General features: G+C 37.6%; 1 protein-coding gene across 2 annotated transcripts in view; it reads left to right on the top strand.

Annotated features, from left to right (window-relative positions):
- The window catches only part of TPK1 (thiamin pyrophosphokinase 1), a 336199-nt gene that overhangs the window by 58563 nt on the left and 251829 nt on the right, over window positions 1–25807 (top strand). For both annotated transcript variants that reach the window (XM_082631771.1, XM_082631772.1), the window contains exon 3: window positions 667–738. In XM_082631771.1, the coding sequence (XP_082487897.1) occupies window positions 667–738 (72 nt within the window). The remainder of the gene's footprint in view (window positions 1–666; window positions 739–25807) is intronic.

The raw sequence follows: 25807 nt of genomic DNA, 5'->3' as shown, positions 1-25807 counted from the left end.
TGCTTTGCACTCTTTACAGTACATTATAAAAGGCTTGAAATGATTGTTGGAGAAGTAACTCTTTTCCATCTTTCTTAGTCTTTTGAGGGTCATCTAAAAACTTGGAATAAAAGAGTCATGAAAAGAACTAGTAGGATTTTGTGGAAACAAAGTTTTACATTGGAGAGTTCAAGATAACTCGGGGTGGAGGGAGAGAAGGAAAGTGAAGGAGAGAATATGAATAAATGAGGATGAAAATGCATGTAAAAGTACACGCCCATCAGACCCACGCTGCTTGGCAAACAGCGTCAAGATGATAGCAGACCAGCCGCGTAGAAGGGTACTTGAATCAAAGTGTTACATATATCAAAAGGATAAGAATTCATATCCAGGGCATTTTGGCTGCACACCCTGTACAAAAAGAAGCGTACCCAACTGTCTTTATGATAAACTATTTTTATGATAAATTCCTCGGCCAAATAGTAATGTGATGGACATATTGAATAAAGTAGATCCAATTAACCTATGGTATCTTTTAAAATTCAGGTGTAAGATATTAGCTGTGATTAAACTTTAGCTCAGTGTAGACTGCAAATCTGGTCTATGAGAGTATGATTCCAGACTCATATGAGGGGAATGAAAGACTTGGTTCACTTGTTTACTTTATTTTGTTTTTTTTCCCCATAGGGAGTTTGAAATACTGCCTTGTGATTCTGAATCAGCCTTTGGACAAATGTTTTCGTCATCTTTGGCGCAAAGGTAACCTTAATTAGCATTTATATTTCTTTGCTTTCTTACTCTACTTGGGACTAATGTGACTGTTAAATATCCCAGAACCCAGCTGGAATACCAAAAAGTGGAATTTAAAATAAGGTGATTTAATTATTGAGTTATCAGAAGAATCCTTTTTTTTTTTTTTTTTTTTTTTTTTGCGGTACGCGAGCCTCTCACTGTTGTGGCCTCTCCCGTTGTGGAGCACAGGCTCCGGACGCGCAGGCTCAGCGGCCATGGCTCACAGGCCCAGCCGCTCTACGGCACGTGGTATCCTCCCGGACCGGGGCACGAACCCTTGTCCCCTGCATCGGCAGGCGGACTCTCAACTACTGCGCCACCAAGGAAGCCCAGAAGAATCCATTTTTGTTTCTCCATTAACCTGTTTATACATGTGGTTTCCACAGTGTGGACCTCCAAGGACAGAATTACAATATAACATCACTCTACTGCATATCGTAACTACTGTATGGATGTTTATCCTGAGTACTTAACAAGTATTTGTTCAAGTATAAATATCTTTGGCGCTAGTGACAGCAAAAAGCATCCACAAGCCTCCCTCATTCGGGCATTCAATAATTAGGTATCTGCAGGGTGACTGGATTTGCAACATTAAAGCAGAAGACATGTTGCCAATATATTAGAATCTCTAGGGATTCTGAAAAATATAGTTAAAAATGGAATAGTTTCACAAAATTAAACTCCTGTGAGGTTTCATGTCAAAAATAGGTATTAACTCTTTTATATTATTCTTTGATTTTTATGGAATGAACTCAAGAAAGTGATGTTAAATAGCATTAGCTGTTTTGAACCTTTGCTCTTCTTTAATGAAATCTTGAGATTTTTTTTCAAAGGGATCCTTCTGCTATGTTATCACTGTAAGTTTTGGGTCAAATGATAGGCAGAAGAACTTGCTTTGTGATATACTGAAGCATATTCCTGATCCTGTCTCATCAGCCCAGAATTCTTTAGTTATTCTCATCATTAAGGTTGTGTGTCTCAGAATGCAAATGTATTATGTTAATAAGCTCACATCTGGACAAAAGTAGTTGTGATACTAGAGGGAATAAATCATTATACATGATTTTGTGAAAAGAATTTTTCTTGTCCAGTAGGATCACTATGAAAACTCTTGGTATTCTAAACTTAGCCATCTTTAAGTTAGGTGATGTAAACTTTCACATTATAGTTGTACTAACATTGCCCTCACAGACAATTACTTAAGTATTATCTTTCATATCACTTACTACTCATTTACTTGTAATTAGGTAGTTATTTGGGTACCATAAGGCCAAAAGGTCTTTTTTGTCACTTTATCTCTATTGCCTAGTGCCGTGTCTGGTGCATAATTGCTTAGTAATTACAAGGAATAAAAGAGAGAATTTAATATGGTTGATATTGCTATTAAATACCAGAGCAAACTGCTTAGGCACATCTTTTCTACCTGAACTTATTACATCAGGTTTTATGATGATTTTAGGAGAGTGTGTGAGCAACTGTGTTTTACTGCAAACATTAGAAATAGACAAAATATTCATTGATAGGAACTGTTGGAAACCTTGGATAATGAAAACCACATCTTAAGGCTCATATTTTGGGGAGTTAATGGTCCTATTTTGCACGTAGCGTGAAATGATGTAGATTTTTGAGCTGATTGAAGTTCTTTATCTCATTAGTTTTTCTGCAGTGAATTTGATCTGAAAACGTCTCAGGCCTGACATTCTCCCGCTAATCATTTGATTTGCATAAAAAAATGAACACTTGGTTAGTATGTATCAATATACATGAAGAAAAGTAAAGGTATATAAAGTGTCCTGTGTACTGAAATGGTTAGATAATTCTCATTTCCAAAATAACTTTTCTTTAGGTTATTGAAATGTTAAATTCTTTCATATATGCCTCTAGGATAGTTCTTGGCATTTTGGAGCCATGAACCATTATAAAAATCAGATCTGTTAACAAAGACTAAGGAATAGGTTTCTTGTGAGTCTCATAACAGAGGCTGTGGGTTTACGTTTGTGTTGCTGCTCTTCGAAGTAGAGGCAATGAAACAGGGTAACTCTGAGCTTGAGTTGTTGCTTTTCACAACAGAGAGAGCCCCAGAAAAAAGCAGCATCGTGGGTTTGGGAGGGAAGTCAGCATTGTGGTTTGGGATTTCATTTCAGCAGGTAAGTCATGGCTGGGGGCTGCCATGCTGTTCCTGTTGAGCTCATATGTACAACATTTTCTGTAATTTCTGTGGGTGTGAAGATTTGGCAGGAGCAGAAATTAAGGGGTGGAAGCTGGACTGCTAGACTAAAACACAGGAAAATTTGAAGGCTGCTACACAATATAAGTCTCTTATATAAAATGTATATTTTACCTTTAACCTATAGGCCAAGGGCTTCTGTTGAGTAGGTATTTCCTGAGATTCGTTTGAGGGGAAAGACTACTTTGAAGGTTTTAATTTCTGCCTGCAATGTTTAAGTGGCATGTTATAAAGTCTAGTTTAAATGACTAAAGGAGGGATTCAAGGGAGATAAAGATTATAAAAATTTTTGAGTGTGTTTTCCCTTTAGTGCATCGTGAAGTTTTAATGATTTTCTTGGTCACAAACCTTGGAATAATAGCCCTACGTGTCTAGCGTTTTGTACTCTGGGTTTAATCTGGGGACATAAAGTAAGTATTTGGTAGGTAGGTAGGTAGATAAAACAACAGAAGTATAGTTAGTGAGTATCTCACTAACTTTCTGTAGCGATCAGAAATTATTGGCCTTTGTGACTATCGCCCTCAGATTTCTTAACCTCTTTTTTTTGTGGCGGGGGAGGAAAGGGCACAGTCATGAACTGTCTATAAAAGACTGAAATGTATACCCTTTTTAGCAATACGCAGTGAGTCATAAAAGAAAGCGTATTTCTTTAAATTGTATAATTCCACTTCTAGGAATTCATCCTGAGAGGAGGGTGGGGGGAAACAACCAAAGATGTAAACAAAGGTTTACAAGCAAGAAACTCAACATTATTAATGATGGGAGAAAACTGGAAATAACCTAAATGTCCAGCAAAAAGGGTGTGAAAGAATACAGCATGGAATATCCATCATAAGGAATCTTAAAAAAAAAAATCTTAAAAATCTTAAAAATCTCCAAAACTGCATTTCTGAAATTGGTTTTTTTTTTATCATTTAATTAATTAATTAATTTTTTAAATTTAATTTTTTTTATACAGCAGGTTCTTATTAGTCCTCCATTTTATACACATCAGTGTATACATGTCAATCCCAATCGCCCAGTTCATCACACCACCACCCCCACACCCTCTGCTTTCCTCCCTTGTTGTCCATATGTTTGTTCTCTACATCTGTGTCTCAACTTCTGCCCTGCAAAGCGGTTCATCTGTACCATTTTTCTAGGTTCCACATATATGCATTAATATATGATATTTGTTTTTCTCTTTCTGACTTACTTCACTCTGTATGACAGTCTCTGGATGCATCCATGTCTCTACAAATGACCCAATTTCATTCCTTTTTATGGCTGAGTAATATTCCATTGTATATATGTACCACATCTTCTTCATCCATTCATCTGTCGATGGGCATTTAGGTTGCTTCCATGTCCTGGCTATTGTAAATAGTGCTGCAGTGAACATTGGGGTGCATGTGTGTTTTTGAATTATGGTTTTCTCTGGGTATATGCCTAGTAGTGGGATTGCTGTGTCATATGGTAATTCTATTTTTAGTTTTCTAAGGAACCTCCATACTGTTCTCCATAATGGTTGTATCAATTTACATTCCCACCAACAGTGCAAGAGGGTTCCCTTTTCTCCACACCCTCTCCAGCATTTGTTGTTTGTAGATTTTCTGATGCCCATTCTAACTGGTGTGAGGTGATACCTCACTGTAGTTTTGATTTGCATTTATCTAATAATTAGTGATGTTGAGCAGCTTTTCATGTGCTTCTTGGCCATCTGTATGTCTTCTTTGGAGAAATGTCTATTTAGGCCTTCTGCCAATTTTTGATTTGGGTCGTTTGTTTTTTTAATATTGAGCTGCATGAGCTATTTATATATTTTGGAGATTAATCCTTTGTCTGATGATTCATGTGCAAATGTTTTCTCCCATTCTGAGAGTTGTCTTTTCATCTTGTTTATGGTTTCCTTTGCTGTGCAAAAGCTTTTAAGTTTCATTAGGTCCCATTTGTTTATTTTTGTTTTTATTTCCATTACTCCAGGAGGTGGGTCAAAAAGGATCTTGCTGTGATTTATGTCAAAGAGTGTTCTTCCTATGTTTTCCTCTAAGAGTTGTATAGTGTCCGGTCTTACGTTTAGGTCTCGAATCCATTTTGAGTTTATTTTTGTTTTTGGTGTTAGGGAGTGTTCTAATTTCATTCTTTTACATGTAGCTGTTCAGTTTTCCCATCACCACTTATTGAAGAGACTGTCTTTTCTCCATTGTATATCCTTGCCTCCTTTGTCATAGATTTGTTGATCATAGGTGCGTCGGTTTATCTCTGGGCTCTTTATCTTTTTCCATTGATCTATATTTCTGTTTTTGTGCCAATACCATATTGTCTTGATTACTGTAGTTTTGTAGTATAGTCTGAAGTCAGGGATCCTGATTCTTCCAGCTCGGTTTCTTTCCCTCAAGACTGCTATGGCTATTCGGGGTCTTTTGTGTTTCCATACAAATTGTGAAATTTTTTGTTCTAGTTCCATAAAAAATGCCATTGGTAAAATGATAAGGATTGCATTGAATCTGTAGATTGCTTTGGGTAGTATAGTCATTTTCACAATATTGATTCTTCCAATCCAAGAACATGGTATATCTCTCCATCTGTTGGTATCATCTTTAATTTCTTTCATTAGTGTCTTATAGTTTTCTGCATACAGGTTTTGTCTCCCTAGGTAGGTTTATTCCTAGGTATTTTATTCTTTTTTGTTGCAGTAGTAAATGGGAGTGTTTCCTTAATTGCTCTTTCAGATTTTTCATCATTAGTGTATAGGAACGCAAGAGATTTCTGTGCATTAATTTTGTATCCTGCAACTTTACCAAATTCATTGATTAGCTCTAGTAGTTTTCTGGTGGCATCTTTAAGATTCTCTATGTATAGTATCATGTCATCTGCAAACAGTGGCAGTTTTACTTCTTCTTTTCCAATTTGTGTTCCTTTTATTTCTTTTTCTTCTCTGACTGCTGTGGCTAAAACTTCCAAAACTATGTTGAATAATAGTGGTGAGAGTGGACATCCTTGTCTTGTTCCGGCTCTTAGAGTAAATGCTTTCCATTTTTCACCATTGAGAATGATGTTTGCTGTGGGTTTGTCGTATATTGCCTTTATTATGTTGAGGTAGGTTCCCTCTATGCCCACTTTCTGGAGAGTTTTTATCATAAATCAGTGTTGAATTTTGTCAAAAGCTTTTCCTGCATCTATTGAGATGATCATATGGTTTTTATTCTTCTATTTGTTACTATGGGGTATCACATTGATTGGTTTGCGTATATTGAAGGATCCTTGCATCACTGGGATAAATCCCACTTGATCATGGTGTATGATCCTGTTAATGTGTGGTTGGATTCTGTTTGCTAGTATTTTGTTGAGGATTTTTGCATCTCTATTCATCAGTGATATTGGTCTGTAATTTTCTTTTTTTGTAGTATCTTTGTCTGGTTTTGGTATCAGGGTGGTGATGGCCTCATAGAATGAGTTTGGGAGTTTTCCTTCCTCTGCAATTTTTTTGGAGGAGTTTGAGAAGGATGGATGTTAAATGTTCTCTAAGTGTTTGATAGAATTCACCCTGAAGCCGCCTGGTCCTGGACTTTTGTTTGTTGGAAGATTTTTAACCACAGTTTCAATTTCATTACTTGTGATTGGTCTGTTCATCTTTTCTATTTCTTCCTGGTTCAGTCTTGGAAGGTTATACCTTTCTAAGAATTTGTCCATTTCCTCCAGGTTGTCCATTTTATTGGCATAGAGTTGCTTGGAGTATTCTCTTAGGATGCTTTGTATTTCTGCGGTATCTGTTGTGACTTCTCCTTTTTCATGTCTAATTTTATTGATTTGAGTCCTCTCCCTCTTTTTCTTGATGAGTCTAGCTAATGGTTTATCAGTTTTGTTTATCTTCTCAAGGAACCACCTTTTAGTTTTATTGATCTTTGCTATTGTTTTCTTTGTTTCTATTTCATTTATTTCTGCTCTGATCTTTATGATTTCTTTCCTTCTGCTCACTTTGGGTTTTGTTTGTTCTTCTTTCTCTAGTTCCTTTAGGTGTAAGGTTAGATTGTTTATTTGATTAAATCTATCTGGTCTATTGTGTCATTTAAAGCTTGTGTTTCCTTATTTATTTTCCTTTTGGATGATCTGTCCATTGGTGTAAGTGAGGTGTTAAAGTCCCCCACTATTGTTGTGTTACTGTCGATTTCCTCTTTTATAGCTGTCAGCATCTGCCTTATATATTGAGGTGCTCGTATGTCAGATGAATATATATTTATAATTGTTATATCTTCTTCTTGGATTGATCCCTTGATCATTGTGTAGTGTCCTTCCTTGTCTCTTGTAACATTCTTTATTTTAAAGTCTATTTTATCTGATATGAGTATTGCTACTCCAGCTTTCTTTTGATTTCCATTTGTATGGAATATCTTTTTCCATCCCTTCACTTTCAGTCTGTATGTGTCCCTAGGTCTGAAGTGGGTCTCTTGTAGACAGCATATGTATGGGTCCTGTTTTTGTATCCATTCAGCAAGCCTGTGTCTTTTTTTTTTTTTTTCTTTTTTGTGGTACGGGGACCTCTCACTGTTGTGGCCTCTCCCGTTGTGGAGCACAGGCTCCAGACGTGCAGGCTCAGCAGCCGTGGCTCACGGGCCCAGCCGCTCCGCAGCATGTGGGATCTTCCTGGACCGGGGCACGAACCCGTGTCCCCTGCATCGGCAGGCCGATTCTCAACCACTGCACCACCAGGGAAGCCCCAAGCCTGCGTTTTTGGTTAGAGCATTTAATCCTTTCACGTTTAAGGTAATTATTGATATGTATGTTCCTATTACCATTTTCTTAATGTTTTGGGTTTGTTTTTATAGGTCCTTTTCTTCTCTTGTGTTTCCCATTTAGAGAAGTTCCTTTAGCATTTGTTGTAGAGCTGTTTTGGTGGTGCTGAATTCTCTTAGCTTTTGCTTGTCTGTAAAGCTTTTGATTTCTCCATCGAATCTGAATGACATCCTTGGTGGGTAGAGTAATCTTGGTTGTAGACTCTTCCCTTTCATCACTTTAAGTATATTGTGTCACTCCCTTCTGGCTTGTAGAGTTTCTGCTGAGAAATCAGCTGTTAACCTTATGGGAGTTCCCTTGTATGTTATTTGTCGTTTTTCCCTTGCTGCTTTCAATAATTTTTCGTTGTCTTTAATTTTTGCCAGTTTGATTACTATGTGTCTTGGCGTGTTCCTCCTTGGGTTTATCCTGTATGGGACTCTCTGTGTTCCTGGACTTGGGTGGCTATTTCCTTTCCCATGTTAGGGAAGTTTTCGACTATAATCTCTTCAAATATTTTCTTGGGTCCTTTCTCTCTCTCTTCTCCTTCTGAGAAGAAGTAATGTGAATGTTGTTGTGTTCAATGTTGTCTCAGAGGTCTCTTCAGCTGTCTTTATTTCTTTTCATTCTTTTTTCTTTATTCTGTTCTGAAGCAGTGAATTCCACCATTCTGTCTTCCAGGTCACTTATCCGTTCTTCTGCCTGAATTATCGTGCTCTTGATTCCTTCTAGTGTAGTTTTTCTTTCAGTTACTGTATTGTTCATCTCTGTTTGTTTGTTCTTTAATTCTTCTAAATCTTTGTTAAACATTTCTTGCATCTTCTCAATCTTTGCCTCCATTCTTTTTCCAAGGTCCTGGATCATCTTCACTGTCATTATTCTGAATTTTTTTCTGGAAGCTTGCCTATCTCCACTTCATTAGTTGTTTTTCTGGGGTTTTACCTTGTTCCTTCATCTGGTACGTAGCCCTCTGCCTTTTCATCTTGACTATCTTTGTGTGAATGTGGGTTCTGTTCCACAGGCTGCAGGAGTGTAGGTAGTTCTTCCTGCTTCTGCTGTCTGCCCTCTGGTGGATGAGGCTTGGAGAAGTTTCCTGATGGGAGGGACTGGTGTTGGGTAGAGCTGGCTGTTGCTCTGGTGGGCAGAGCTCAGTAAAACTTTAATCTGCTTGTTTGCTGATGGGTGGGGCTGGGTTCCCTCCCTGTTGGTTGTTTGGTCTGAGGAGACCCAACAGTGGAGCCTACTCAGGCTCTTTGGTGGGGCTAATGGCAGACTCTTGGAGGGCTGATGCCAAGGAGTACTTCCCAGAACTTCTGATGACAGTGTCTTTGTTCTCACAGTGAGGCATAGCCACTCCCTGCCTCTGCAGGAGACCCTCCAACAGTAGCACGTAGTTCTGGTTCAGTCTCCTGTGGGGTCACTGCTCCTTCCCCTGGGTCCCAGTGCACACACTGCTTTGTGTGTGCCCTCCAAGAGTGGAGTCTCTGTTTCTCCGAGTCCTGGCGAAGTCCTGCAGTCAAATCCTGCTAGCCTTCAAAGTCTGATTCTCCAGGAATTCTTCCTCCCTTGCCGGACCCCCAGGTTTGGAAGCCTGACGTGGGGCTCAGAACCTTCACTCCAGTGGGTGGATTTCTGTGGTATAAGTGTTCTCCAGTCTGTGAGTCACCCACCCAGCAGTTATAGGATTTGATTTTACTGTGATTGCGCCCCTCCTACCGTCTCATTGTGGCTTCTCCTTTGTCTTTGGATGTGGGGTATCTTTTTTGGTGAGTTCTAGTGTCCTCCTGTTGATGACTGTTCAGCAGTTAGTTGTGATTCCGGTGCTCTCGAAAGAGGGAATGAGAGCACGTCCTTCTACTCTGCCATCTTGAACCAATGGTTGGAGCCTTCTTAACCTCTTTCTCTCCATTTTTTTTTTTTTGAGTCATGCTTTTTCTTCCAGTAAATGCCTTTTTCACACCGCCATATGTATTAAATGAAAGAGATAGGGATGTCTGTGTTTGAACAGCTCTGTTTATTTCTTGTTGTGGTTCAGTGTTTCTCATCTTGGGGTCACCAGGCTTACCAGGGTCCTCAGAGGTAGTAGGAGAGATCTCCAAACTACATAAAATTGAAATACAAAAAAGAAATAAGAAACCCAACAGACATTCATTTAGCTGGGATAAGGTTACATAGATTGATTATATATCAGATTTCTAGGAGTTTTACTTCTTAAGGTATTTCTTCATTTTTCACGAGTTCATAACCTCTCCCTGCCTCTTCCATTTGACCCACAGAACAGTGGTGACCATCTTAATCAGATTATGAATCGATTATCAGATTATGTTAGTGTCAGGTGTTTATGGTCTCTTTCCCCCCAATAAGGAATTACTTTCCTTCACTTGATTTCTTTCTTTTATTTCCCTGGTAACCAGTCTTAAGACCATATCAAGGTATGGGCAACATACTCTGTTCATTTTGGATGGAGCTTATGTCATGAAATATTTGACAAATCTGGTAGGTCTTACAGGTTAAAGGGAGGCACATGTGGCATTTCATGAATTGAAATATAAGCAAGCTCTTTGATTTTATAATATCATTGTTTCCCCTTCTGTTCTGTTTGTAACTGATACGTGTTGTGGCCCTTCTGTGCTAGACATTGGGCTTGAAGCTGGAGACAGAACTTTGGGCTCTGGGTTGTGGCTGGAATGGAGAGCTGGCGGGGGTGGGTGGGGGGTGTGTGTGTGTGGGAGAGACACAGGTGCAACCTGTTCTTGAAGGCGGCATCTTCATCAAGAGCCACAAGGCCTCAGATGGAACTTGATCTATCCCTGCTTCTCAACAGCTGTGAAATTATTGTAGCATTTGATTAATTGCATCTACTTTGCTCACGTCTGTATGCTTTTCTGTCTTTAAACAAAAACACCTTAGCTGAGTAAAGCATTTGTTAACAAAATCATGACTTACTCTGCTAATTATACTGATATTGTGCTGGTGATTAGTATTGCCATCAGATTTAAGTTTTAAGGTGAAGTGGAAATCTGCTATAAAGCACTTTGTCATACTGACCCTTTTCTTCATAAATTATGCACCCCAGGACTCTGTAAGCCTCTCTTCCCCTGATTATTTGAAGTTTAAAGTCAAACCAAAGTTAAGAAATTTATATCAAGTTTTCCTCTTCCTTTGCTCTACTATACCATTTCTCTATTCTGTGGGACTTTCTTCCCTCACTTCCGGTGTCCGTTTTGTTTATTCTCATTGAAATAAGAGAAACTGGATACTTGTACTTTTCATGTATAGATTGGTTGAATTGGTTGGTTGCTTTAATAAACTTGGTATCAGTAGCTATTTTATTCCTATTGTATGTATTTGTATCCATTATCCCTGTTAGAGGAATTTCAAGGGAAACATACTTCTTCTTTTTTTTTTTTTTTTTTTTTTTTTTTGTGGTACGCGGGCCTCTCACTGTTGTGGCCTCTCCCGTTGCGGAGCACAGGCTCCGGATGCGCAGGCTCAGTGGCCATGGCTCACGGGCCCAGACGCTCCGCGGCATGTGGGATCTTCCCAGACCGGGGCACGAACCCGTGTCCCCTGCATCGGCAGGCAGACTCAACCACTGCACCACCAGGGAAGCCCGGGAAACATACTTCTTGATAATCACCTTGAAATTTCAGAATCATCATAGGGTTGTTCCTAAAGCTGATCCTGAAAGGGCTAGTCCTCATCCATCTCTTTTTTTTTTTTTAAGCGTGTGTTTCTAATATAGTTTTTATCTATGGCCTCATCTTCCATTACTACCCCATCCTATGTATTTAGTGATGGATATAATAGAGCTGCCTTCTTCTTTTGTGCCTGGAATAGATTTTTACTTATTCATCTTACAAACTTCAACTCATCCTTAAATGTCCAACTCAAATGCCACCTCTTGTGTACAAAGCCTTCCTTAGCGTGCCCGGGTAGAGATTTGCTCCCTAGTATTTGTACTTTGTTTCTTTTACTTATATCACCTGATCCCTCCTTGAGAATAAGCTTCTTGAAGAAGGATAGAGTGCGTTTAGCTGATGGTGTTTTCCTCCTGGTTCCTGTGACACTAGCCTGGGGGCAGCTATGGTAGGTCATCCTAGCAATTGCTGAAGATCAGTGTCTTGTCTTTGGTGCTTTCTAGATCCTGGAAACCCTCTTGCCCTGGTGTGAACCAGTTAGCGGGCAACAGATGGGTGCGGGTGCACGCTCTCCCTCCCCCTCCCCAGACTCCTCTTTGATTTTCAGCCTAGGTTGGGTCCCTTTTGTACTTCAGCTAAATTGGAGCTCTGTCAATCATTTTTTTCCCTCTGCTCTAAGACTCCCAGATGCTTATTTTGTATTTCCTAGTATATAACCAATCAGAACTGCTATTTTCATTCATCTCATCTTCTTTCCTCGTAGCTCATGTGCAAGAATGTATTCCTTTTTTGCCTCTTTGGTTTTATGTCTTTGACAGTTGAAGTGCTAACAAATGGGTCACTGGAATATATCCTCTTTGTCCATTAAGGTATTATGGTAAGGTATATCTTTTATTATAGAGAAGGATATAAAATTATGCAATTAAGCAATACCCTTATCTTCTGACATTAGTTTCTAAAGAGATTTATCATATATTTTTACTGTAATGCTTATAATGCTCCTTTCTTTAAAATAATTTCTTTGTGAGAACAGTAGGTTAACCTTATTTTTGAGAATATAAATGCTTCCGTTTTTCCATGGATTTTAATCTTTAATTATAGAATATGTGTGCATTGTAAAAATTTAAAACATCACTTTTTATAATGAAAAAGTGTCAGTCCCCATTAACTATTTAATATTCCCTTCATTATTTGTTTTATGCTTTCATTTTTATTCTTTTTCATTATTGCCCATGAAATGATTTTTATATGTATTTTTAACCATCTATTAGGGTAATAGATGAAATGCTATGACTACATAGGAAAATGACCCGAAAATAGTGATTGCCAGGCCACGTGACTCTGTATCCTTTATGGCAGTTAGTGTAGACATTTTGACTGCTTGTTTTACTCTGGTTTTTTCCTGCTATTTAGATCTGTGTCCTAACTGGTATGTCGGTTTTTAATATAACTAGAAAATGGCTTCAAGTCAGTATGGCTACTTATGTTTATATATATATATATTTTTTTTAACTCATTCATTTATTTACTTACATTTGCTCCATGTTTAATTTACACACACACACTTGCTGACATCAAGCCCAATGAAGTGAGCCTGATGTGTAGTTAGTTAGAAGAGTATAAGCACATTATTAATAGTTATCCTTGCTAGGGAGGCTGAGTAGTACCTTTGTGGTGAGGTATCCTTACTGAAATAAAGTAAAAGTGAAAAACAAAACAAAACAAAAAAACAACAACAAAACACAAACCCGAACAATTCTATCTGTGGCTGAAGCTGATAGTGGAATACTACATAAACCTAGATACAAGTGAAGCATCACCTTTGGGTTAACTGTCCAGAAGGGAATTCAACATTTTGCATTTCTTGAAGTTGATGGTGTTCAGCTCTTTAGAAGGTGTCCTGCCATTCTCCCAGTCAAAGTATTCGGGCCTTAGATGGCCTTCCCTGAAATGCAGATGTTGTCATGTTCAACAGTGCTTCCCAGAAATTTGTTTTGGAGACATAAAGGCTCTCTCCATGATGGCTTTTGTCCATTTTGGTTATATAGAGCTTATTCAGTTAGTTTGAAGGACTGCTGAAAGAGCAGGCTTTGAGAAGCAATCAGAGAAACATGGTGTGACTTACCTCCATTTCCCCCACGTTGTGTAGTGTATTTTACCCTTAAGAATCTGCAAACATTTATTTTTACCCCACCCTGCTTTAAAGTTTGATCTCTAAAGACTGTTATGTGTTAGATAAATATTAGTGTTCCTATGTGTGTTAATTCTTTGTCCCACCTTGCTTAGTGACTTCTCCTTTGTAATAGGTTGTTTGAAGGCAAGCTGCATCTGAACATTTATTTATTTTTAAGATCATGCTAATTTAATTGAATATAGATGAGTTAAAGAACATTTCCACTGGTTAATACTTGTGTACAATTATCGATTAAAAATAACTTGAAATTTTTTGTAGTGCTAGTCTTTGGGGGAAGCTGAGCCTCTCTGAGCCTTTAGTTTCACAGTAATAGCTGCCTGGAGTCTTTCAAAAGAAGTTGCCATTGGGAAGTAGAAAAGAGTAAGAGGGTGTGATATCCTCTTCACTACTTCACTGGGAGACAGACGTTTGGCTGAGAGAAAGTCTGATCTACATTCCTTCTGTGTCTAGAGTTTACTGGTAATGTTTGGAACAAACTGAAAGGAATACCACAGGGGGAAATCATAGGGCAAAACACTTGTTTAAGCTGGTAGGAGAGGAGCTGTAGGGGGAGGAAATATTCTAATTTTGAACGTATTCAATAGAACTGAACGGGGCTTCTCTGGTGGCGCAGTGGTTGAGGGTCCGCCTGCCGATGCAGGGGACACGGGTTCGTGCCCCGGTCCGGGAAGATCCCACATGCCACGGAGCGGCTGGGCCTGTGAGCCATGGCCGCTGAGCCTGCACGTCTTGAGCCTGTGCTCCGCAACGGGAGAGGCCACAACAGTGAGAGGCCCACGTACCGCAAAAAAAAAAAAAAAAAAAAAAGAACTGAACGGTGTGAACTGTTAGATGCATATAATGGCAGAATCTCTATGAAAGTGAAATAGTGATGCTTCTAATAAGGCTTCCTTGTTATCTAAATAGTTATCATGAATTTAGCTTTTAAGGACTTGCTGGTTATGACTACCTGGATAGGTAGAATATCATGTGCATTTTTGTCATTTAAATGCATCCAAGCAAAGATCCAGCTGATACTTGAGGTGGGAAAATGCTAGGCTTTAGAGTATCCAAATTTTAGTTAGGATGATCTGGGAGGCATCTGTTCTAGTGTTGAGTAGCGTAGTCATTTGAGTTAAGAATCCTGTAACCTTGAGGCTTATCACAGTTTACTGAACTACCAAATTGACACTATTTGTGTCATTTTCTGTTCTTAGTGTTTCACAGAACTTATGCTTTGAGCACATTTAAGTGAACATTGAGCCAAAGATCCGATGAGCAATTTACATACTTGGTTCAGGTCCATTAAGCAAAACAGTTATGTACAAGCTGTAGTCCCTGTAAATAAGGCTGGCAGAAAAGATCTATGCCATTCACTCGAAAACTTTTGGGGACTACCAAAAGTTATTTAAATAGATGACAGTTTAATGTATTAGTGGCACAGAACAAAACACATTTTGTCTGATGCGAGGCTAGAGACATAATCTACTACTCTCATCCCCAAGATGATGGCCCATTTCTATTGAATTAAATCTTTCATCCTTCTGGGTATTATAATATAAATGTTGTCAGATATTAAGGACCTCAGTGTTACTTTCTTTCTTAGGATTCACTCTTAGACCATTGTGTTGGTGGTGTTTTGTTTCAGTAACTACAATATCATAGGGCATTTAGGGAATTGATACCAAAACTTCAAGTACTTTATATTTGAAATGCATTTTATAAATATCCTGCTATACATCCTAATTTCATGGTACTTTGTATGAACTGTTGTACTTGATATTTAAAAAAGAAAAGCCATTATAGAATATCAAGTTTCACAGCATAGCATTTTCTAATATGTTTACTGAAAGGCAAAAATATTCCATGATTTTCTTTTTTAATCCATATTTTTTCACGTTGTCAGTGTCAAGCAATGTACAAGGCCCATAATATCAGTGAAAAAGACACAAGCCCTGTTATTATTGTGCTTACAATCTAGTGTTTGATGTATCCAGTCTCACTGTATACATCATAATATTCTTGGCAAATTAAAATCTATTATCATTATGGACTGAACTGTCCCCATCCCTCCATCATATGTTACAGCTCCAACCCCTAATGTGACAGTATTTGGAGATAATATCTTTAAAGAGGTAATTAAAGTTAAATGAGGTCTTTGGGTAGGGTCAATAGGACTAGTGTCCTTATAAGAAAAGGAAGAGATACCGGGGCTGGAGCTCACAGAGAAAGGGTCACATAGGACACAGTGAGAAGGGCACCATCTGTAAGCCAAGGAGAGGGCTCAGGAGAAACCAACCCTGCCGATACCTTGCTCTTGGACTTCTAGTCTACATAACTGTGGGAAAATAAATTTCTGTTAAGTCACCTGACTGTGGTATATGCTTTCAAAGTCCTAGCACACTGATACAATTATATATAAGGCTTCTTGGCAAGTTGAGAATTGTTCAACTCTCTGCTCTTTAGAAGATGATTGATATCAAAGGTCTTTCTTCTTTACAAGTCTGGTGCCAGGTATTCTCTAGGCAGTCTTGCTCTTACCTTAGTATGTTGTAGCTCTAATCAATTGTTGGTAGTAGCATTGAACCTCCCTTGGTCCCCCTTTGTTTACAGAAGACATTTCACTGACTTCAGAAAAACAGTGGAAACGCCCTACACATTAGATATTAACTTGATGAGCATAATCAGAATTTGAGAAATCAGTTTTGGACACCTTAAACAGATACAACAGAAAAAGGTATGGCCAAATAGATTAAAGCACACATTTCAATAACTCAGTTGTCTGTGATTATTTTGGGCACTGATTTATTGCCCTTTATAAAGATGAGAAGAATTTGCTTTCCTTGTAAAACATCAATTAGAGAGATGCATTGCATTGCTTTGGGACCATTCTCAGCTTCCTTCTGGATGTTCTATAGGTCATTTCACATAACGGGCAATCTTAAATGGAAGTCTTCCCTCTTCCTCATAGGATGTGTCCTGTTTGCAGCACCTTCGCCTGCTCTTGGCACTAGGCTTGTTCACTTACCGGTAAATAACACATGCTACCACTGATTCTCCATGAAACTATCTGTCCTTACTAGGTAAGATCACCTAGGGATTGGAGGCTCTTTTAGATGAGGGGGCAGTAGCTTTGAAACAAGATATAAATGTGTTTCTAAAGAAAGAAAGGTTGTCTTTGGGCATACTGTTTTGTTTGTTTTTACACTTTTTTTTGTTGGTCTGTTTTTTCTTTGTGGTACGCGGGCCTCTCACTGTTGTGGCCTCTCCCGTTGCGGAGCACGGGCTCCGGATGCGCAGGCTCAGCGGCCATGGCTCACGGGCCCAGCAGCTCCGTGGCATGTGGTATCTTCCCGGACCGGGGCACGAACCCGTGTCCCCTGCATCGGCAGGCGGACTCTCAACCACTGCGCCACCAGGGAAGCCTGTTTTTACACTTGTGTTTCTAACTTGGCAACAGACATACAATTCTTTAAAATATTTAAGATACGTTCCTTTCTTTTGAATATCTACGTCAGAAAAATACCTTACCTTGTTTTCCCCTCACCATCTGTCATGTTAATACAAATATATATATATGTGTGTAAACACTTCGGTGGTTTTTATGAAGTGAGTGGACTCATTGAATTAACTTTATTGGAAAAAATATTCACCAGACTATCCAAGGGTGGGGAATGAAGTGGGTTAGTGAAATCAGCCAAGATAGACACACAAAACCTAATATCTTTTAGGAGTTACCAGCCTCCCTCCATCCCTCCCTTCCTTCCTTCCCAACTTAAATAGTGAAAAGGGGAAAAATACCAATGATGGTTGTTATTTCCTCCCCAATAAGTCATAAGTGAATGACTATAAGAATTTAGCATTATGAGATATTTTATTTAAAATCCTTTCATCCTGTAGTTGGAATTTATCTTTCCTATATATAAGTGGTCAATGTGTGAAACACATTCCAAAGTAATAGAAGTTAATGGAAAATAATATAATCTTCCAGAATATTTGTTTTTGAAATTATAATTCTGCCTTTAAGGTAAAATTGTTCTGTAATTTTATTTTGAAGATCAAAGCGCCAAAAAATGGAACCTCCCCTCCTGTGTTCCATCACTACCTTTAAGAACACTGATATTTTGACTTTCTCAGTAACGTGATATGTCTTTGGGATGTTTTGGGGTGTTCAAAAGAGGAGATGGTAGAGGATAGATAAGGTGCAATGCATTTTTTCAATTGTCAGCAAGTTTTGGTTATGTTAAAAATAGATTGGTAATGCTATGTTTAGAATGTACTTAGCATTACCAGACTGTATCATTCACTAGACAAATATTTATTCGATGTATAATTTATCACTGGTTATAAATCCAAGCCAGTCTTTTTGCTTTATGCTTATTTTATACATCTTATTTATAGTGATGCATTTTATAATTTCAGTCCTTTTTCTGGGGTTTCACTGGCAGTTTAATCATGATTCACAGCATTGTGCATCCTTTATATTCAATAGCATATAGAACATTGCAGGAATAACACAAGGGGCATTATCTTTGTACTGGCTGGAAATAGGCTGGGTTTTTCATCTTAGAGGAAAAGAAGATAAATATAAGCCAAAATTTGTAGGAGTACAGATGTAAATGTACATAGAAAGCAAGTTTAGGGATCTTGAGAAATATAAATATGCCAACCTAAGCCACTATCCATTTATTTAACACAGTAGACTTAATTGTATATGGCTTATCCATGTCCATATGCTTAAATTCACCAGATTCTCTTTCGCTTTGATTGTGTAGGCAGAACTATTAGTTTGCTTTTTCCTTACTTTTTCATTTTTTTAATCTCAATTATTACTAAATCAAAGATGTCCTTGAGAAAATATATTTTAATTCAGAGCATTCAGTAGGCCTCTAAGGACTGTCTTCCAAAACTCTTTCTGGCTGAATAAAATACCATCTCTCATTGTTGGAAATGAGATAGGGGTATTGTCATAGTGTTGCAAATGGAACAGTGTTTCTAGTTTTTATGGGACATTTTTAGCAGAGGCCTCAGTAATAACTTCCGTTCCATTTGTGCCTTTTTATAACTTCTTACATAACAAAGCAAAAAATATGTTAATGTTAGAAATTAGTCTAACACTGGTATTTCTTTCTAATGATAATGGAATTGTAAGCGTGCTTTAATAAACTCTTAATATTTTCTTGGAGAGGTGAATTATTATTCTTCTCACAGTATAAACACAGACCGAGATAGATCTCTTTCTGGGTTTTAAAGAAGCAGCAGTCCTCTTCACAGGAGAAAAATAAATAGAAAGCAAAGGTAAACTTTTTTTTTCTTTTGTAAATAGAAAGTAATATTTCCATACTTAACAACATTAAAAGCTGTGTATGCATTACTCTACATATGTTTAGTTAAATGTGGTGTAGAAATGGTTTGGAGGTTTTACTTGTAGGAAATGATTTTCATAACCTGTCTGTGACATCTGTTAACGTTCCATAAGCATGCAACCATGAACTGTTGTAGCTAAGTAGAATCCCGAGGCCTTTCACACCTCTTTCGTTCTTTCAGTTTAACCAGAAATTGAGGGTGAGATATGAACTTTTAAGTTTTATTCTTTATTACACACAATTGGCATTCAAGTTTCTGGAAGGAAGATTGAGCAATGCAGTCCCTTATTCCTTGTTTAAAAAAACAAAAAACACTTGTAGGTATAGTGAGTTTTGATTAACTGTATATCTCAGCAAACTGGAAAATTTTTCTGCTAGCCTTACTTTTAGAAGTTACAAACCATAAATGTCAAACTTCCAATCAGTATGAAAACAACTTGGTAAAGATTCCATCCATCCTCTTATATTTATTCTATCTCTGCACTGTGAGACTAATGAGACTTCTTATTTTGAGTGCTGACCTTGGTACTTGGAGATCTTTTGCCATTCAAGTGGGTTTCAGTTGTATTTACTATATGGTGCTCATTATGTCAGGAACATTCACTAATTATTATTATTTTTTTAGATGTTGGGGGTAGGAGTTTATTAATTAATTTATTTATTTTTGTTGTGTTGGGTCTTTGTTTCTGTGCAAGGGCTTTCTCTAGTTGTGGCAAGCAGGGGCCACTCTTCATCGCGGTGTGTGGGCCTCTCACTATTGCGGCCTCTCTTGTTGTGGAGCACAGGCTCCAGATGCGCAGGCTCAGTAGTTGTGGCTCACGGGCCTAGTTGCTCCACGCCATGTGGGATCCTCCCAGACCAGGGCTCGAACCCGTGTCCCCTGCATTAGCAGGCAGACTCCCAACCACTGCACCACCAGGGAAGCCCCTCACTAATTATTTTATATGATGATTTTTAATCCTTGTTAAGCACTTGTTGGAACAAACTGGAAGTGGATATTTCTATTGCATTTCAACTTTAGAATCAATGTAGAATTTACTTTTGCCTACCAGTGAGCATTTTGTTTCCCTTTTTTTAACAATTTTATGTCATCATGCTATTGTTGATGGTGTCTTTCTTATTTTTGAACACTGAACTGATAATAATTTCACCTGCCTTTTATATTCAGTTTGGAATCAAAATTAAAAGACAGTTTATTGTGGTACATGGATAGTGTCACTTCAGTAAATTTAAGTGGTGTCTTTTACTTCTAGTAAAAATTGTTAGTAGTTAATTGAACTTTTTCTTTCAGTTTTATGGATGATACCAGCGTAGTTCTGAAACTTTTTTTAAGGCAAACTGTTAGTAAATATGTAAACAAAATAAACAAGGAAAAATTAGAGATAAATAACAAGTTATTTACAATCATGGAATGAAAAAATTGTAAAATTGAGTGAGCTTAGAAATATATATAGAAGAATATTTATTTCTGAACTTTTTGTTATTACCTGTACTCTATTTTCTTTCTTGTGTGTATCAAGGGAGCCTTAAGATGACATCTGATTGATGTTTGGTTCGTAAAACTAGGAGGTTATTATACTTGATTGATTAATTGGGTGCTGTCCTTATCTTTAGTTCATTTGACCTTTCCAAATAGCATATTTTCAGCTTTGGTATCATAAATAAAAGTGAGAGGAAACATTTCTCCAAAACAAGCTAATAGATATTTACCACTTACTTTCATCTTCTTATAATATGGTAAATAGGGGGGTGTTTTTGTTTTACATTAACTGATGAAATTCTGATCAGCTTCTTCAAATTTGCATGATTCTCATCCATTTTTATTTACTCCCCTTGGTATTTGGAATGATTAAGATCTTACTTTGCCACCTTGGATGATATAATAGATGATGGTACTTTTTTTTTTTTTTTTAGGATGATGGTACTTTTAATTTTTTAAACTACTGGAAACTTTCTTAAACAAGCGAATAACTGTTAATACTACTGAAGGAAATTAAAGAATTGGAAAATATATTTTTACCCATGAATATTTAGAAAATAAGTCTGTAGATAACCAGTATTGTGAAGGGAAAAATACAAATATTTCTCAGTATGCCAAAACAACAACAAAAGCAAAAAATCCTACATCTGGATGGGTTAGAGAACATTTTCCAATGTCAAAAATTCCTTTATTTCTCCTTCTTTTATTTTCTTAGGGAAATGGCATCTTTCCTGAACAGATTTTATAAGGCTGAATGAACCACTGTTCCTTTGAGGTTTGGGAGATAATCATTATATAGTAGCAAATAAAGCGAGAGGACCTTTCATGAGGTTTAAATTCATTAGCATAGCAGGGACAGCAATCATAAGAAAGAATTGGGTTTTTTTTTAATGAATTAATTTTTAAAATTGAAGTACAGTTGATTTAAACTGTTTTGTTAGTTTCAGGTGTACAGCAAAGTGATTCAGTTATACATACTATATATCTATTTTTTTCAGATTCTTTTCCATTATAGGTTATTACAAAATATTGTGTAGATTTCCCTGTGCTATACAGTAGGTCCTTGTTGGTTATTTAGTTTATACATAGTAGTGTATATACATTAATCAAGAATCAGGTTTTAAGTGGACACTTTGATGTCAGAAATGGAAACTGTTTCTTCCTTCAGTTTTTTTCTGCTTCCACCTCCTTCCCTACCTGTAGTCAGTGTATAAAGCAGGACTTTTTAGCTATGTGTTACCTTCTCCCCATCCACTCTCCAACTTTGCTTTAGAACTGCTTGCAGAACAGCTGTAGATAATTTTTTTTTTTTTTTCTTTTTGCGGTATGCGGGCCTCTCACTGTTGTGGCCTCTCCCGTTGCGGAGCACAGGCTCCGGATGCGCAGGCCCAGCGGCCATGGCTCACGGGCCCAGCCGCTCCGCGGCATATGGGATCCTCCCAGACCGGGGCACGAACCCGTATCCCCTGCATCGGCAGGCGGACTCTCAACCACTGCGCCACCAGGGAGGCCCAGCTGTAGATAATTTTAATTAAGCAGCATGGACGTTTTTCATGGGGGACTACATTTAATAGAATTGTTTGAGCTGTTAACGTTCAATAGTGGATCGTCTTTGGCTTCTACCTCTCGTGTCAGTGCTTAGTATGGCACCTTGCACTGTGCTGAATAGAATCTCTGTTACTTGCCCCTCTGCCTGTCTGCTTGCCTTCCTTTCTATCAGCCTGCCAGTCTGTGCCAATGTGTCTACCGTTATTTCATGCCCTACATTTCCCATTTGAGGAAAATTAGTCTGATGTCAGCTAGTTGTTTCACCTGACCTCCCCATTTTTTGGTAGGCGCATAAACCTACTCAGTTTTTATTTTTTTAGACTTCCAAGATATCCACAGAACATTGTTATGTTGCCTTCTGAGTCCTTGATAACATGAGAGTTCTGCATATTCTATGCCAAGGAAAATTATCCTTGTAGGGTACACAATATTTCAAAGAATTTAAAAAATAGAAAGCACATGAAGTCTTCATTTTGTAATACTTTGTATTTCTGATTACCGTCCATGCAATGAAAGTGGTTAAGTTAATATTATTTGTGTTGGTAAAGTTGTCACAGAACTGTTGCTTTTTATGTTTAAACAGCTTATTCCAAATAGTAGTTGGACAGTTCATATATGTTGCTTCCAGGTGGCAATAGTATGTCATGTCTCTGTAGAATGAACAGTATCTTTCCTAATCTAGCAAAACTTCTACGGTATAAATCATGTTTTCCATATGTTAATATCCAGCATCTTAATAAAAATTACACTTAGTGTTAAAGAGTGAATTCAAAGCTGATATTTTTCAGGAGATACTTAACAAAAATAGTAAAACATTTTGTTTTAAAGGACCCTACCAAGAAACTGAAAAGACAGTCCCCAGAATGGGAGGAAATATTTGCCAATCATATATCTGATAAGAGACTTGTATATAGAATATATAAAGAACTCTTACAACTCAATAAGAAGATACATGACCCAATTAAAAAATGTGCAAAGGATCTGAGTAGACACTTTTCCAATGAAGGTAGACAAATGGCCAACATGCACATGAAAAGATGTTTTACATCATTAACCATCAGGGAAATGCAAATCAAAACACAGTGAGGTACCACTTTATACTCACCAAGATGGCTGGAATCAAAAAGATAAAGTGTTAATGAGGATGTGGAGAAATCAGAGCTCTCATATGCTGTTGGTGGGAATGTAAGATGGTGTGGTGACTTTAGAAGACAGTTGGTCACTTCATTAAATGGTGAAATATGGAGTTACCATTTGACCCAACAGTTCCACTCGTAGGTATATTCCCAAGAGAAATGAAAACATAATGTCCACACGAAACTTGTACATGAATGTTCATAGCACCGTTACACATAATAGCCAAAAGGTAGAAACGGTCCTAAAGTTCATTAACAGATGAATGGATAAACAAAATGTGGTTATGTCCATACAATAGAAACTTGTTCAGGTCATAAAAAGGAATAAAATACTGAAACATTCTACAACGTGGATGAACCTTAAAAACATTTGTCTAAATGAGAGAACCTAGACACAGAAGATCACATAATTATATGGTTCCATTCATATCAGATGTCTGGAACAGATAAATCTACCGAAACAGAATATATTAGTGGATGAGGGATGGGGAGTTAGGGGAGAATTACTAAAGATACGGGGTTTCTTTTTAGAGTGATGAAAATATTCTAAAATTGATAGTGGTGATGGCTGAACAATTCTCTGAATATTCTAAAACCAATGAATTCTTTAAATGTGTTAATTTTATGGTATGGAAATTATATCTCTGTAAGCTGTTACAAAAATAATAGACATTAAGGTACATTTAGTGTCTTCTAATCTTTACTATCCTAATAAATTTTAATATTTGTTTTGATTAGTATGTTTACTTTTCTTATGAGCTTTCATTAATACCAAAATTTGTCTGATACTCTGTCCTTAATTTTACATATATTCATGTAGTTTAGGCCAGTGGTTCTCAAATTGAGCCTGTGCCAGAATGACCCGGAGGACCTCAACCTTAGCGTTTTGGATTCAGTAGGTCTGGAGCAGGGCTCAAGAATTTGCCTTTCTAACAGTTTTTAACAAGAATGCCTCTGGTCTGGTTTGAGAATTAGTGCTTTAGGTCTTAAAACATCATGTTTTTTTAGCACATTTATTAGCTCCTGAGCTAATGGCCTTGGTAGATGGAAATTTTAGCTCTGCGTGATCTCTCCCTCTGCTCTTCTTATATCGCATCTCTCTTTTATCAGCGAGAACATAGCTTTTTAGTATTATATTTGGTTTCCTTTTGTGACCATCTCTCCTCTTTTCTGCATAATGGGATGGATGTTTGAGTGAAAGATTGTTTTTACCATCCAACTTTTTGATCTTGGTTTTCTTTAACACTTGTAGCTACGATTTTCTTTGCACATCTACCTCAGAAAATTCAGAAACTTTGTTAATGCTACACAAAACAAAATATTTTGAACAGAAAAAAAATAAAGCTGATTTCTTTATGAAGCGATATACTTAAGAAGCGAGACACAAATGTCAGTTATCATTTTTTGCTGTACTTCACTGTTCTGAGTACTTATTTTAATTCCCAAAGAGTGACTTTAATTTGTTTTAATTAGAACACTCTTGTTTGAAATATTTTTACTAGGTAAGCTTTATGTGGAAGAGTGTGACACGCATTCATTATTAGCATTAAAGTCTTAATGAAGGAAACTGCTTTCTAAGGATATTAATTTTCTTGATTTAAAACAAGCAAACAAAACATTTTCTGAAAGGGAAATCTCCTCAGGATTCTGTCACCATAAAGTCCTTAAGCCTCTTGTCCCATGTTGGGAATTAGTGATGGTTCAACATTCTTATCAAACTAATAAGTGAAATGGGGATCTGGCAGATGGCTGGGATTACAGAGAGGATAGACAAGACCCTTTCCTGGAAGGGCTTTACAATCTGGTGTAGTGTGTGTCGTCCATCAGTGAGGATTTACTTAGCATCTGAGATTTACTAGTATTGTGTACAGTGCCCGAAGGGGATCTGAGAGGCATACAGGGAAGGCCCTGCCCTTGAGACATTTTTATCCTGTATTGAGATGAGACCCCACACAAGAAGTAACCACCTTTGTGCACGTAGTGTATCATGCGGTGGTGGCTATGCATGCCATTGAAATTCAGAAAGGGACTTTGGGATTGAGCTGGAGATCCATGTGGATGCACACATACACCAGGAGTTCATTGAAAACTGCTGCAGGCAACAACGCCATCTCTGATCATAAATTGCAAGGAGATCAAAAGTGATTCAAAAAAGAAAAAAGAAAACAGCTAGGACATAGAATTCTTTATTTTATGAGCTGATGTGGAAGGGAGCAGCTGTTGTCTGTCAAACTGAGGAGTCCTGATGAATGCTGGCCCGGTTAGTGCCCTTCTCTTGTCTCCTGTATTGTTAGAGGACGTTTTATACCAGGCTTTGGCTGGCACCACAGTTCAGGGAAACTTCTGGAAGAGCAGAGAATCCTAAAAGCCGAAAAACAGGCAGCTGTTTGGAATGTTTTACAGTGTTTGAATAGGTAATGCGCCAGGATTAAGAATTCCACCTTATGAACAAAGGTAGAAATATAATGAAAAAATTATATATATAATATGCTGAAAAATATAGTAATATAGAGAATATTAGAAGCAACTTAATACCTTGGGCTTATCTGCTACATCTGAGTGTTAGAACATTCTCAGGTTATAATGACCTCCGAAAACTGTTCTGAGTCAAAGAATTGCATTGTCTCTCCTTTATATAATGGTAACAGTAACATGAGGCATGCTATGTACCACAGGTGGGCATTATCTGTTAAAACTCTTTGAATTTAACATA

Source organism: Mesoplodon mirus (genome assembly GCF_964341445.2).
Source record: "Mesoplodon mirus genome assembly, chromosome: 9".
Lineage (NCBI taxonomy): Eukaryota > Metazoa > Chordata > Mammalia > Artiodactyla > Ziphiidae > Mesoplodon > Mesoplodon mirus.
The sequence above is the reverse complement of the archived record's forward strand: the minus strand, read 5'-3'. Positions and strand labels throughout refer to the sequence as shown.